Consider the following 16219-nt stretch of genomic DNA (forward strand, 5'->3'; position numbering starts at 1 on the left):
TTTATTTGAGAGGGAGGGGCTGTGTGTGTCCCTAGGGGCGTGATTCTTACTGTGATTGGCTGTGGCTTGAGGTGTAAGGACACTGATCAACGGTTCTACATAGTAGAACTGTGTGATCAGGGTTTTTACACCGAGGAGAATGACAGGCAGCTTGTTTACACAAGCCGCCTGACTTTCTCCCTCTCCACCCGACGATCGCCGAGTGACCGGCGGACATCGGGTCCGCCGGTCACACGCGCGGGGGGGATCCGTGACCGCGCCCGCTCCCCAGACCCTCCCAGGCTAGTGACGTTAATTAACGTCACTCTGCCTGGCCGGGGCTGACCGCCGCAGTAAATCTACTACTAGATAATCTACTAGTAGATTTACTGCGGCGGTCGGCAAGCGGTTAATGTGAAAGGGGAATGGGACTGTGATGTGCTGGGGGCACTGAGGACTCTGATATAAGAATGGGTTCTGATCTGTGCATGTGCATTGGGTGCACACACCGTTTTATTTATTTATATATATATATATATATATAATTTTAAGGCCCCTTTCACACATGCTGTCTGTCCGTTTTTCATCCATCCGTTGACGGATGAAAAATGGACATCAATGTGTCTCTATGTAAAAACAGATGATCATCAGTTAACATCCGTTTTCATCTGCTTCCGTCAATGTCCGCTTTTTTGAACGGATGAATGCCCTATTTTTCATCCGTCAAAAAAAAACAGATCGGATGAAAAACGGATGACAACTGTCGAAAAACGGATGAAAAACGGATGACAACTGACGAATAACTGATGGAAAACTGATACATTTTGATGTGACTGAACTGATGAACTGAAAGGACCGTATGTGTGAAAGGGGCCTAATTGGCTGCACTACCTGCAAGAAACACGGAGAAAGAAGTCCTTGACCTTTTATTTTTTAAATTGCGCTGCAACATGCAATTTGGCATGACATTTGGACCTCTGCTGGAATAAAATTTTACTGACCCGACCTCCATGAATTTTACTTCAAGACTAGGGATCGACCATTTTTTTTTTTTTTTTTTTTTTTTTTCTGGCCACCCTTCAGGCTGAGTTTTTATTTTTACACTGTACTTTTTAAAATATTTTTGATCACTTTTATTGCTGTCACGAGAAATGTAAACATCCCTTGTGACAGTAATAGGCAGTGACAGGTACTCTTTATGGAGTGATCTGGGGTCTATAAGACCCCAGACCCTACCACTGCACTTAAAAGGATTCAAAACGCTAAGTTTGGCAGTTTTGAATACTGTCATTTTATTTTTTTTAAATCTGGCGCCTTTAAGACTCCGGTGACCAAAAGTGATGACATGACATCCCATCCGGGTTACTACATCAGAGCCGATTCCGGCTTTGTTCGGGTCTTCAGGCCAGCCAGCGGACGCGCCAGCTGATTGCTCAGGCCTCCCTGTGAGACAGGAGACCGGACGGAGCTGCGGGAGGGGGGAGGTCATTCCCCTCCTGCTTGTAATAACAGTCAAGCGGCTGATTAGCAGCTTCAGTTGTTATTACAAGAAAGCCGACCATCGACTCTAAAAAATGGGGTGGTGCTGGCATCACTCCGGTACAACCCCTTGAAGCAATATCGGCCATATTGGCAGGTTTGTGACTGATACCAATACTTAAAAAAAAAAAAAAAAAAAAAAGTGAAAATTGGCCCCACCGATAATTGGTCGATGCCTACTCAATACCCTTGCTTTAGAGGGATATGCTTTGTTCAGATTTCATGTCTTAGGTTTACAACCACTTTAATATCAAGAAATACAGGATGTCTGATGATGGCGCTGTGCTATGTGTGGGTATTGGACAGCTGGTATAGGACGGTGGGGGAGGGGTGCCGTGGGATTTAGGTTTAATCCATGCTGTTAATATTATGAATGTTTGCTTCCAGGGATCGGGTGAAGTCCATGTTCTATCACGCTTACAACAATTACCTGGACAACGCGTTTCCGTATGACGAGCTGAGACCACTAACCTGCGACGGCCAGGACACCTGGGGCAGGTGAGCGCTGTGCTGCGGTTCTCTGAGTGACGCACTTTGTTGCAGTTTATTTTCTGCTTTCACATGAAATGTAATCAGCAATAAAGTAATGAAAACAATAGACCTGCGCTTACAGTATTAGGATAACCACTTCTGGACCGGAAGGTTTTCCCCCTTAATGACCAGGCCATTTTTTGTGATTCACCACTGCGTTATTTTAACAGACAATTGCGCGGTTGTGCGACTCTGTACCTAAATAAAATTTGTCCATTTTTTCCCACAAATAGAGCTTTCTTTTGGTGGTATTTGATCACCTCTGTGATTTTATTTTTTATTTTTTGCACTATAAAAGAAAGTGGCAATTCTGAAAAGAAACAATATTTTTCACATTCTGCTATATGACATTCCCAATTTAAAAAAAAAAAAAAGTAAAAATCAAACTTTTCATCATTTTAGGCCAATTTGTATTCTCTACATATTTTTGGTAAAAAAAAAAAAAAAAAATCCCAATAGGCGTACATTGATTGGTTTTCGCAAAAGTTATCGCGTCTACAAACTAGGGGAAAGGTTTATGTCATTTTTTTTTTTTTTTTTTAACAGTAATGGCGGTGATCAGCATCTTTTAGTGGGACTGCGACATTGTGGCGGACAGATCGGACCCCTAACTGACATTTTATACACTTTTTGGGGGGACCAGTGACATTACTACAGTAATCAGTGCTAAAAATATGCACTGTTACTGTAATAATGACACTGGCAAGGAAGAGGCGAGCAAAGGGTTAAGTTTATGCCTGGGGGGGTGTTTTCTAACTGTGGGGGGGATGGGCTTGTGAAATCAACACAGAGACCTGTGATCCTAAATAGGAGGAACGCAGACGCTCTGTGTTCATTTCAGAGAGAACAACGGTCTGCTGTGTTTACAAAAGCAGACCGTCGTTCTCTCTCCACGGGGAGCGATCGCGGGTGCCCGGTGGCAATCGCGGTTGCCGGCCCAGTGAATCAGCTTCTCCGCTGATTTCATAAAATCCAGAAAACTGACTCCCCAAATTTGAGCACTTGCCATGTACTTTTTTGGGCGACGAGCGTTATGCTTAAGGCGACAGAACGCTCAGAGGTGAACAGGAGCCATTGCATCAAATCAAATTTTAGAGCTGTAAGGTCCATCTCCGCTTACTTTGCAGAGACAGACCTGTCAATCCGATCCCCCAGGTGGATGGAAAATAGGGTTTCCATCCGTCTGGATTTCACGGACAGGATCGGATTGGATAGCAGCGAGTGTCAGTGGAGATGTCACCGCTGACATCTGCCGCTCCATAAAGGTACATGGAGCATCTGATCAGGTCCGTCTGAAAAACTGACAGCTGGACCTGATTGGAAAGCTATAATATATACTGTACTGGAGATTTTATGTAATCTTCAATCCTAAAATCTTTTTGTTAAACGTGTGCAAAAAAAAATGTAGCAACAGCCCTGGCAGTAAAAGGGTTAAAATGTGTCAATTTGATGATCCGATATTGGTCAGTCAATGTGTTTGTAAAGAATCGGGTATCTGTAAATTTTTTGGTCAAGTATTCATTGTAATCTCTTTTATTGCAGCTTTTCTTTGACTTTAATCGATGCACTGGACACACTGCTGGTGGGTATAAGGACCATAGGCCCCGTCATAGACCATACTTATATTATACACGCCATCAAAAGTAAAGCTTGGTCTAAGATACTTAGCTTGGTTGGAGAAAATGCAGCTAAAGGCTTCCTACAGTGATTGGAACAACTGTCAGGCTTTTATTGCTGTCTGTGAAATGACTCCTTTTACACTGTGTTTAGCCTCCCCCCCTTTTACATTGAATCCACTGGAGAGAGAAAGACCTTGGCCTTTTTTTTGTATGTAATTAGCACTGAAGCGAGGCCTGGAGCAGCATTTTCTCCAGGAGAAGTATTTCACCTCTGTTGTTACTTTTTATCTATTCACCCCATAGTCTATATTAAAAATACTAGTTCTGACATCTCCGAATGATGAATAATGTTTACCACGTTACAAGAAGGATTAGGAAACCCCCTGCATTTCCCTGAATAGAAGGCAGAAGCCTGTAGTAGTAGTAGATTCTAAAGTGTGGCCAAACCGGTGTATTTCTAAAAAAAGTTTGCAGAGTTATTCATCCTGTGAAACTGCATGTAGGAAGTAAATGCTTATTTCTTATGATCATCATCCCCATCTAGTGGCCACATTGTGGTATTTTCCTAAAACACTACTCTGTATGTAACATTTGACCTGGAAAGAATAATGGGCCAATAACATTCTGTTTTGGCCCCATCTGCACAGAATAAATGTACATGCTGTTTCACAGGATGAATGTTTATTAAAGAAGCTTTCTTTTTTCATATTGGATAGAGTAAGGGAGGCTTATAACTAGGGATCGACCAATTATTAGCAAAGCCGATATATCGAGGGCCGATATGCACTTTCCCTGATATATCAGAATGGCCGGTAAGTCTAACTAAGTTTTTTTTTTTTTTTTTCTTCCTTTTACTGAAAATTTGCGCTTGATCAACCATTGCATTTTATCATGTAACATAAAAATTTGGAAGTACTGCCATTTTATTATCCAGGGTCTGTTTCAGAAAACCTATACTGTATAGTATAATAAATACTGTACTGCGGATTTTATGATTTCTTTTTTCATATTGGATAAAGTAAGGGAGGCTTATAACTAGCGATCGACTGATTATTGGCAAAGCCGATATATCGAGGGCCGATATGCACTTTGCCCGATATATCGGAATTGGCCATCAAGGTAACCGAAATTGCCGATATTTTTGGAAAGTGCTGTACCGGAGGCATCACCCTGGTACCGGCGTCCATAGCCAACAGTCGGCTGTCTTGTAATGACAACCGATGCGACTGGGAAGACCCGGGCAACCAGCCTGCACGGCTGCCGAAGACCTGATCAAAGCTGCATTCGGCTCTCATCGGGTCTCCATGCAAAAACCCGGAAGTGATGTTGTGACATCACTTCCGGGTACTGGCGCCATATTTAAAAAAATGTGAGCATTCAAAACAGCCAAACTTGGCATTTTGAATGCTTTTAAGTGCAGAGGAGTGGTTTGGGGTCCCCCAGATCCCTCCACAAGAGTACCTGTCAAGTGATAAAAAAAAAAAAAAAATAAAGATTTTTTAAATGTATGAAAATATCAGCCGATACCGATATGCAATGGCCAAAATATCAGTATCATCAATAAAAAAACGATATCGGTCAATCACTACTTATAACCCCCTTTCAGTGCTTTTGTTTTGTTTTGTTTTGGTCTTTTGCCATCTGTGTCCCATGGGGGATATTTTCCTTCACTTCCTGTTCCATATCTGAAACAGGAAGTAAGAAAAAAATCCCTTTAAAGTGAGGTTGTCACCAATTTCACTAGTGCCCAGACTGCAGTGAAATTTGAAAAAAACCTCATTATATGTTTATGGGGTTAAAAAAAATCCTAAATTTTAGCTGTTTCTAAGGATAAGATAATTTTAGGATTTTCTGAACAGTGTCAGTGTCTTTGTCCCATTCAGACTCTAGCTATCTCTCCATAATATACAATGCAGGAGGGTGGTTTCTTAATTTATTAACCCTTTGTTAGGACACACTGGGGTTGATTTACTAAAACTAAAGAGTGCAAAATCTGGTGCAGTTCTGTATAGCAGTGGTTCTCAACTCCGGTCCTCGGGGCCCACTAACAGGCCAGATTTTAAGTATTACCTTAAGGAGATGCAGACTAGAATACTGCAATCACTGAGCAGCAAATGAGATCACCTGGGATGTAATTTAGTTATCTTGCATACTTGGCCTGTTAGTGGGCCCCGAGGAACGGAGTTGAGGACCACTGCTGTATGGAAACCAATCCGCTTCCAGGTTTGATTGTCAAAGCTTAATTGAACATGCTGCAGTTAGAAGCTGATTGGTTTCTATGCAGAGCTGCACCAGATTTTGCGCACTCCAGTTTTAGTAAACCTCCCCCTGTGTTCAAATCTAGTTTACAGGTAATGGTTATGCACTGTCATCACAGCACAGACCGGGATAATTATGGTAAACGTTATTCCACAGCCCCCTCCTAAACATTAGAAAGCAGGGAGAGGGAACATATTAGGATTTTTAAGCAAGTAAATTTCACCTGAAAGGTAACCAGCAATTTTTTAAATATCTTTTAAAAGCGAGGTATGGCCAAAGCTTTTTACTTCTCTTGTGGGTTACAGGGGTGCACTTACTTTTGCTCTTCTGTGACCCAGAATCAGCTGATGGAGGTCTAAAGCTTGCTGTTTTCTTATGTCACAGAGCCGCTTCACACTCTGGAAGGATCCCGACCATATTGTCGGGATCCACCCAGCTGCCTGATTGACAACTGGCTCCAGCTCTCAGTGCTGTGCTGCAAACTGAAGCCAGCTGTGCCCACCCCCCTCTCCATCCCGGCACGCCAGTGAGCACTGGAGGGTCAGAGCAGAGAGCATTGACTGGCAATGACTGCTCTCTGCTTGGAGCAGACTGAGAACTGAGTGATCAGCGGCCATGTGATTGCTCAGTTCTCAGGCTTTGAGCTGGTGGAAAGCGGCAGCATAGAGGTAGGTATAGATGTTTGCTTTTTTTTTTTTTGTTAACCCCAGACTTCGCCTCCTTTAGGTTATACTATGTTAATGGGAACATGTAACAAATCTAAAGCAGATGTTATTCCAATTTGGCTGTAAAAGTGAAAATACACTTAAAATACATTAAACAAAAAAATAGGAAACTGCGCTAATACACCCTTATTAACTTACGTTGAAATGATCAACTAAAATATCCAAAGATAAAAATTCCAAAAATAATCGTAATAAATCCCACATCATCAAATGTGATCTTATATTCTGGTGAGTGATCTTCCAATAAAATACCATATGCCACCACCACTGTGAGAAGTGCGCACTCACCGTCACTCCAGTGACCTGAATCAAGACCAACAAGCGCTTTAGGCAGGGCTGCTGTTAGAAATCACGGGGCCCCGTTCAGACTACCTGGCAGCCCCCCCCCAAGAAAATATTAAAGATATATTTAGCTGAATTTGCAACAAAATCACTATTATCAGACACAAATATAACATAACTTGCATAATTCCTGCTAAATCTAAAAAAAAAAACTGTTAACCGGTTGCCGACTGCGCACAGTCAGCCCCGGCCAGGCAGAGTGAAGTAGGTCTACGTCGCTCGCCTGTCACTGGGTTTAGAGCCAATAGCGGGCCCGCCTCAGCTCGTTCACGGAGGAGTGCGGGCGTGTGACCGGCGGACCCGATGTCCGCCGGTCACACTACGATCGTCGGTACAGCTGGAGAAAGGCGGAGCGGCTAATGTAAACAAGCCGCCTGTCATTCTCCCCTGTGTAAAAATGGAGATCAGACGGTTCTACTATGTAGAACCATTGATCTCTGTTTTTACAGTAGTAGCCATGTCCCACTACAGTTAGAATCACGCCCCTAGGACACACTTAACCCATCCCTGTCCAATACAGTTAACCCCTTCACTGCCAGTGTAATTTTTACAGTAACAGTGCATATTTATAGCACTGATTACTGCAGTAATGTCACTGGTAACCCCAAAAGTGTCAAAAATGTCAGTCAAGGGTTCGATCTGTCCGCCGCAACGTCGCAGTACCGCAAAAAAAATCGCAGATCGCCACCATTACTCGTTAAAAAAAAAAACACCAAAAATGACAAATCTTTCCCTTTGTTAGTAAACGCGATAACTTTTGCGCAAACCAATCAAAATACGCTTTTTGCGATTTTTTTTTTTTTTTTTTTACCAAACATATGTAGCATAAAACAAATTGGCCGAAAATGTTAAAAAAATTTTGATTTTTACATTTTTTTTTGGGGGGGGGGGGGAATTTCATATAAAAAAATGTGAAAAATATTGTTATTTTTGCAAAATTTACCCTCTTTTTTTGTTTATAGCGCATGATCAAAAAATCGCACAGGTGATCAAATACCACCAAAAGAAAGCTCTGTTTGTGGGAAAAAAAGGACGTGAAATTGGTTTAGGTACAGCGTCGCACGACCGCGCAATTGTCCGTTAAAGTCACGCAGTAAAAAATCGCAAAAAACCCCCTGGTCAGGAAGGGGGTAAAATCTTCCGGGGCTTAAGTGGTTAAATAAAAAAGAAAAGATGAGAAAAATATACAGGCTGAGCAGTTGGAGCTCAGGTGCTGGAGGAAGATTTCTGAATTTGTTGTCCATCGCTAATCCCCCCTCTCTGTGTGGGCCCCCCTGTGTGCTCGGGCCTCCTACAAGAGGGCTGGTGGTCCCCCCCCCCCCATCAGCGGCCCTGGCTTTGGGATATTTGGTGACCCCTCCAAATTGATCACAGCCTCCCCATGGGCGTGCGTTCCAGCAACAGGACTAGTTTCACAAACTACGTCTTCAGGAAAGCCATCTGGAAAGGGTGGCTTTCCCAAAGACGCAGTTTACGGAACTAGTCAGAACGCACGGTGATCCCAGGAGGGAGAAGCGGTGGTGCTTAGACAAATAAGGCGGTATACATTGTGCCAAGTCAGGGCACAGTCAATGTGAGTGAGATATATTTTTCGTCATTTTAAAGTCTGGTGCAATAAAAATACTACACTCTTTGATTTATTGTGGGGATATCCTTTGGAGAAAGGATGACAGATCTAGGAAAATACTGGAGGATCGGATGGTGAGGCTGTAATCGATTTGGAGGGGTCGCCAAATATCAGTTATATAGTTAGTCTGGTTGAAAAAACCATCTAATTCAACCAATAAAATGGGAAAAAAAAAATCCTACGAAGCGCTTATTGACCTTTAGGTCCCTTTCATACAGGCTTTCTGATCAGGTCCGCCTGTCAGTATTTCATACCCTATGGGGCAGCGGATGTCAGCGGTGACATCTCCGCAGACACCCCCTGCTATCCGATCCGATCCTGTCTGTGAAATCCAGACGGATGGAAACCCTGTTTTCCATTCGTCTGGAGGCTTGGATCGAATAGGATCGGATGAAAACGGACAGGCGATCCATTTTCATCCGATCTCCCATAGAGGAGAGCGAGGATCTGACAGGTCTATCTCGCAAAGTAAGCGGGGACGGACCTGTCACCCGCCTGCTCAGTGAGGATCAGCGGTCCGATCCCCGCTGAGCAAAACTTAGTCCGCCGGGTGGAAAGTCCATGTGAAGAGACCCTTATTCATTTAAATGTCACTGGAATGATGATTGAGTGCGCACTTCTCACAGTGGTGGTGGCATATGGTGTTTTACTGAAAGATCACTCACCAGAATATAAGAAGATCTCATTATTACTACCACAATTATTTTTGGACTTTTTATCTTTGACAATTTTAGTTGATTATTTTAATGTATGTCAATACGGGTGTATTGGCGCAGTTTCCTATATTTTTACAGTGTTTCCCTATAAGTAAGGCAGCTTTACTGTTTGTATCATAGGGGACCAGGCGCCTTTTATATGTTCGCTATTAACACTTTAAATTCCACCCATTGTGATCATTGCTGTATTGTATTGAGTGTTTTTTTTTTTTTTTTGGCCAATTCGTTGAATTGCAGTTCAATCTGATTAGACGACAACTTAAAAAAAAAATAATACGATCAGTGTTGTTTCACCTGCCTTTGTAACCTCTTTAATATAAGTGTAGTGCTCCTTTATAATGATCAATAATTTACTTTGAAATTGGCAGATTATCGGCAATGTGTCAGAATTCCAGCGAGTGGTGAATGTTCTTCAGGACACCGTGGATTTCGACATTGATGTCAATGCTTCTGTATTTGAGACCAACATCCGAGGTTCTGTTTGCAATGTGATCATTTGTCCTTCATTTAACATATAAGTGTACTTTAAGGGTCAGCCCAACCAAATGTGAAATTGTAGAATAAGGTGGAACCTGGTAAGATGATGATGATGATGAGTCAGCCCCTGGCTTCTTGCATGTCTTGGATGCTCCAACAATGAGATCTCTCTGCCATAATTCCTGACTCTGTTCCTAACTGGAAATTTTGGGTGCCCCCCCCCACCTTTGTGTGTTCCAGGCTTCCTCCTGTTACATTCCCCTTCATATATAATTAATAAAAATTCCAACTGGGATGGTGGGATCCCTTTATAATGGGCATAGCAGGTTTACAGGCTTGGCAAGCACAAGGATCTCGGAATCCCTGAGAGATAGAAGTTACTGCACAGTGGTTTACCTCTACCAACCCCTGAATGAACTGACCCTTTAATCTGAAAAATCGGTAGTTACCTGACTATCCTTTGCCCTGACCTTGGCAGCACTAGTCGGTAGTCTACTGTGGCGCATTGATAGATGGAAAATGTTCCAACACCTCCCATGCTACACCTACATGTCCATGGACAGCAAAGGTTTTTTGTGCTTAGAGCTCACTGTGAGCAAAGTGACCAAGCTGTCAAAGACAGATCCCAGTCTCTAGTAATGTTTGGGAGTCGGTGGTTGACAGCCAATCACAGTGGTCAGGCAGTGCAAACGCACCTCCTCCCAGCATTAAGACCCAGTTAAAAGGATGCTGGGCGGGAAAGGGTTAAGCCAACCATAGATGGAGCAGTTATCTTTCCTGCAACCATGGGTTGCTGGAAAGAAAATCGCTTGATTTCCCCCATTAACAGTGTCAGTGTTTTATGGGTGAATTCCCTCCCATGGAACCATTGTGTTCTCCTGGCAGGGAGAGGGGGGTGGGGGCAGGGGAAGCCATCCCTGCCGGGAGAACACAGTGATTACTGCTTGCAGCTATAATAGCCGCTAGCAATAGTCACATGTAAAATCCGACAGGCTGGTTATACCCAAGTTGATTGATCGATCAATATTACAGTGCCTTGAAAAGGTATTCATACCCCTTGACATTTTCCACATTTTGTCTTGTTACAAAAAAAACGTAATTGTATTTTATGTGATAGATCAACACAATGGCACATAATTGTGAAGTGGAAGGAAAATGATAAATGGTTTTAAAATGTTTTACAAATAAATATGTGAGGAGTGTGGCGTGCATTTGTATTCAGCCCCCCCCCCCCCCACCCGAGGCAATACTTTGCAGTGAAAGGGGGTTCTACAATTACAGCTGCAAATCTTTTTGGGGGTGTCTCTACCTGCTTTGCACATCTAGAGAGTGACATTTTTGCACATTCTTCTTTGCGAAATAGCTTAAGCTCTGTCAGATTGGATGGAGAGCGTCTGTGAACAGCAATTTTCAAGTCTTGCCACAGCTTCTCAATTAGAATTAGGTCTGGACTTTAACTGTGTCATTCTAACACATGGATAAGCTTTGATCTAAACCATTCCATTGTAGCTCTGGCTGTATGTTTAGGTGGACAGCCATGTCTTGGTAGGTTTGCAGTTGTGCCATACTCTTTCCATTTTCGGATGATGGATTGAACAGTGCTCCATGAGATGTTCAAAGCTTGGGATATTTTTTTTTTAACCTAACCCTGCTTTATACTTCTCCACAACTTTATCTGTGACCTGTCTGGTGTGTTCCTTCGCCTTCATGATGCTGTTTGTTAACTAAAGTTCTCTAACAAACCTCTGAGGGCTTCACAAAAACAGCTGTATTTATAGTGAGATTAAATTATACACAGGTGGTCTCTATTTACTAATTAGGTGACTTCTGAAGGCAATTGATTCCACCAGATTTTAGTTAGGGCTCTTTCACACACTCCGCTCCGTCGGCAGGCTCCATTTATCTCAGCGGGGGATCAATCCGCCGATCCCCCGCTGAGCAGGAGAATGACAGCTGTTCTCCGTGCTGTGTGCAGAGACACAGCTGTCGGAGCCCCATACATCTCTATGGGGGAATCGGATGGGAACGGACCGTCGGTCTGTTCTCATCCAATCCGCTGGACGGATGGAAAATATGGTTTCCATCCGTCCAGATTTGACGGATCGGATGTCAGTGGACATGTCTCCGGTGACATCCGATGCCCTATAGGGATGCATGGGAGGACCTTTTAGATCTGCCAAAAAATGGACAGGCCTGTGTGAAAGGGGCCTTAGGGGTATCGGAGTGAAGGGGGCTGAATACAAATGCACGCCACACTTTTCAGATATTTATTTGTAAAAAGGTTTGAAAACCATTTATCATTTTCCTTTTGGCACTTCACAATTATGTGCCACTTTGTGTTGGTTTATCACATAAAATCCCAATAAAATACATTTACGATTTTGGTTGTAACATGACAAAATGTGGAAAATTTCAAGGGGTGTAAATACTTTTTCAAGGCACTGTAGGTACATTCAGCCTGCCAAAACATGGTTCGAATAAGTTTCGATTTAAAGAGTCTATGGCCAGCTTTAAGCTCAGTGGAAAAACATGCTTGCATACAGTTTATTATATTGCAGTTTTTCTTGGTCACATAATCTAAACTGTAATCTTGTTTACTTTCAGTGGTTGGGGGTCTTCTGTCAGCTCATCTTCTCTCTAAGAGAGCCGGTCTCAAGCTGGAGCCTGGCTGGCCCTGTTCTGGTCCTTTGTTACGCATGGCGGAAGATGCAGCCCGGAAACTTTTACCAGGTCAGCAGAATTTCGGTTGATGGTAGAGTAGCTGTAAACCCTAACTAAATGACATTTAATTTGCTTTGTGCACTATGTTTTTACCAATAGCCTTTTTTTAAATTATTACATTATGTAGCGGAGCTCCAATAGCCAGCCTAGGTATCTCCGCTGTATAATCCTTGAAGCTGAGGAAGTACTAAAAAATCCAAGGCAAAATCCTCCCCAGTAACTGGACGACACACAATTCTGGGAGTAAACTGGTTTATTGAACACTTTTATACAATATATACAGCACAGGGAAGATTACCCCATCAGGTCCGGTGCCTGATTACATTATCCTATGCAGATCAAATTGTATGCAGAAATGGAATTAACCTGAACTGATTATCTAACCATCTGGACAGAAACAATATGTAAATTCATTAACAATTAACAATGGGACAGACAGGCTTAACAGAATCCACATCACACCTTAATACACAGACAATAGGAAAAGACCACCAGTGACAGACTGTCCGTCTTTGACCGTGAAGAACATGGAACAGTCCAATGTGATTGGCTCTTTCAATTAACATTTTCAGAATCAAACAGGCCAAGGAATAGTTCTCACATTTCTCGAGATACATGGCTGACAAATATTAATGTCCTATTTGAAGCAATCCAAGCCATATTCTCAGTGTCCATTCCGCTACACATTATTTATTTTTATCCTTTGCTACATTTCAGTACTGCTGATCTCCTGCAGCGACTCCCTGTCTACACCTTCAGAAATGGCTTGAGTGGCTGGAGATGATTCCTCGTATTATATGAAAGATGTCACATTTGGCATCCATTTAGATATGTTTGGTCTTTGGCTACTTCTGCAGTCCAGCCTTTAGACAAAATCTAAATGGATGCCTGGGATGCCATCTTTCTTGCCATCACTTTGAGGCTCTTTTCACGTTCACATATTGACGTCCCGGATTGCGAGCAGAATTGCGGTGATTCTGCCCGTGGTTCAGAATCACGGCAAATCACGGGATGCACGTGCAATTCCCGTCACTTCCTATGGCACCCCAAATGCAGCTTCATTTTCCCATGATTGTTGCCCGACAAGAACTTCTTTTGGGCGACAGGTATCCTGCTATTCTGTTTGCGTTATTTTTACTGCTATTCTTCGAACGACAATCGAAGCAAAATCGCGCCATGTTTGGGGTGCCATTGGAAGTGACGGGAATCGCACAGGCGTCCCGCGATTTGCTGTGATTCAGAATCGTGGGCAGAATTGCTGCGATTCTGCCCACGATCCGGGATGCCAATATGTGAACGGAACCTTAGCAATACATATAGAGACTTCTGTTTGTGGGCTGCTTTATCAGGCAGTAGAAGACAATAAGAACTGACTGGACCTTTAGTTATCCCAACAGAGTAGGACAAAAGGACAGCAGGAGGAAGGGAAAAATAATGTATCTGCCTGCTTTACCGCTGAGGTTGAATTCACTTAAGCCCCGTACACACGCACAGATTGTTGGCCGTAAATTGTCGGCCAACGTCCGATCGGCCGATTGTAGGCTTGTTAGTATGATGCTTCCGACAACCAACTGTGAATTTTCGGCCGAAAAAATCTGGTGTGCATGCTATAAAATTTTTGTTGGCCAACAACAGAACGGCCGATTGTTCCTCAGTCAGTACAGATTTCGGCAGACAAAAATCTGATGAGCAAGACTGGGCATGCTCAGAGAAGAAAAAACACACGGAAAGTCAACCATCACATGACATCACTTCTGAAGTTGGTTTTTGTTCGCCAACAAAAGTCCAGTGCAAGTCTAGAGCACATTTCAACCAACAAACACTGGACAAAAGACGGCCGATCGGTCGGCCAACAATCTGTGCGTGTGTACGAGGCTTTAGGGGTTTATTTATCAAAAATTTGCAGAGCTGTTCATCCTGTGACAGTGCATTTTATGTTTGTTCTGTACAAATTGGGGCAAAATCAAAGGCTCTTTTCAGGTCAAATGTTAGTTCATACAATATTGAGTGACTTAGGAAAATGGCCCATTATGACTTAGATGGCTTTGGTGATCAGAAGTAAGAAATACTTATTAAGTTGGCTTGCAAAAGCCAACTTTCTAATATTGTATTTAAACTTATTATTATTCTTCTTATTTTTATGGCCGCAAAATTTTTGGACACTAACTCCTCCTAGACCGTTCAAGCTAGATACTCCAAACTCGGCACAGACCTTCATACTGTTCTGACTCGGTGTGCTATATCTTTTCAGACTGGTTTGAGTTACGGTTTTCCTAAAAATTAAAATCAAAAACCCAAAAAATGCCCATAGACTTTCATTGACAGGATGTTCAGATGACCCAAGCTCCAAATCCCATTAGACTCAATCAACATGCTAGTAACTTTGATAATCATGCTTGTCTTTAAAAAAACAAAAACAAATCCGATGACTTCTATTGCTGTCGCAGACCAGACCCACACCCAGACCCACACCCAGACCCACACCCACACCCAGACCCAGACCCAGACCCAGACCCACACCCAGACCCACACGTGGGGGGCGGTAAAAAAAGGTTTGAAATTTTTCTATCTATCTTCAAACCTTTTTCTATCGATCGATCTAAACTTTTCAAACTTTCTGGTCAGGCTTTAAGTTGGCTTGAGAAAGTTTGTATCGACGAACTTTTTTTTCTAGTTTACTATAAGTTAGTGGCTATAAAATGGTATTTTCCTAAATCACTATTTTTATTCAATTAATAACAATTGACCTGGAGGGAATATAATCTAGTAACATTCATTTTTACCCCCGATCACACCGAACAATCTGCACATTTTTTTTTTTTTTTTTTTTTTTTAATAAATACACCCTTATGCTATAAAACATTATTTTCTATAACAGTCATCATGTTGAGCCATGTTATTTTAAGGTGTCATTGAGAATGACAGTCCACATGGATAAGGGAGCTCATTGTAGCCTAGTGAGTTGAGCCTAATGCCTCGTACACACGCTTCGATAGTTGGCTGTGAATTTTCGGCCAATGTCCAATTGGCCGATTTTCGGCTTGTTAGTATGAGGTTTTCGACAACCGACTCCGACTTTTTCGGCCGAAATAAAATCTGGTGTGCAGACTATAAAATTTTTGTTGGCCGTCAACACAACGGGCGATTTTCCGTCAGTCAGTACAGATTTCAACAGGGAAAAATCTGATGAGCAAGACTGGGCATGCTCAGAGAAGAAAAAACACACTGAAAGTAAACCAGCACATGACATCACTTCTGAAGTTGATTTTTGTTGGCTGAAAAAATTCGTGTGCAGTCTAGGCACATTCCAACCAACAAAACACAACTCTGGACAAAAGACGGCCGATCAGTCGGCCGATAATTGTTGCGTGTGTACGAGGCATAAGGTGTGCATTTTGTCCATTTCGGTTTGTGTACATCAAAAATAAAATATGACTGTTTGTGATTTGATGTTTTTCAGCTTTTGACACACTAACTGGAATGCCTTATGGCACGGTGAACCTCCTAAACGGTGTGAACCCCACAGAGACTCCTGTGACCTGTACGGCGGGTATTGGAACTTACATCATTGAATTTGCCACAATCAGCCGCCTAACTGGAGATCCAGTATTTGAAAGGGTGGCCAGGCGAGCTCTGAAAGGATTATGGGAAAGTCGCTCTGAGATCGGGCTGGTAAGGGATTGT

The 16219-nt window shown here is 42.6% G+C and overlaps 1 protein-coding gene across 1 annotated transcript in view; it reads left to right on the forward strand.

Moving 5' to 3' along the window:
• LOC309566766 (ER degradation-enhancing alpha-mannosidase-like protein 2) overlaps nucleotides 1-16219 on the forward strand; it is a 242145-nt gene that overhangs the window by 214335 nt on the left and 11591 nt on the right. The window contains exons 3-7 of the mRNA XM_082272061.1: nucleotides 1906-2016; nucleotides 3592-3631; nucleotides 9706-9811; nucleotides 12419-12544; nucleotides 15996-16207. Coding sequence (XP_082128187.1) covers nucleotides 1906-2016; nucleotides 3592-3631; nucleotides 9706-9811; nucleotides 12419-12544; nucleotides 15996-16207 — 595 coding nt within the window. The remainder of the gene's footprint in view (nucleotides 1-1905; nucleotides 2017-3591; nucleotides 3632-9705; nucleotides 9812-12418; nucleotides 12545-15995; nucleotides 16208-16219) is intronic.

The sequence above is a fragment of the Pelophylax lessonae genome, assembly GCF_965119305.1.
Source record: "Pelophylax lessonae genome assembly, chromosome: 11".
NCBI lineage: Eukaryota > Metazoa > Chordata > Amphibia > Anura > Ranidae > Pelophylax > Pelophylax lessonae.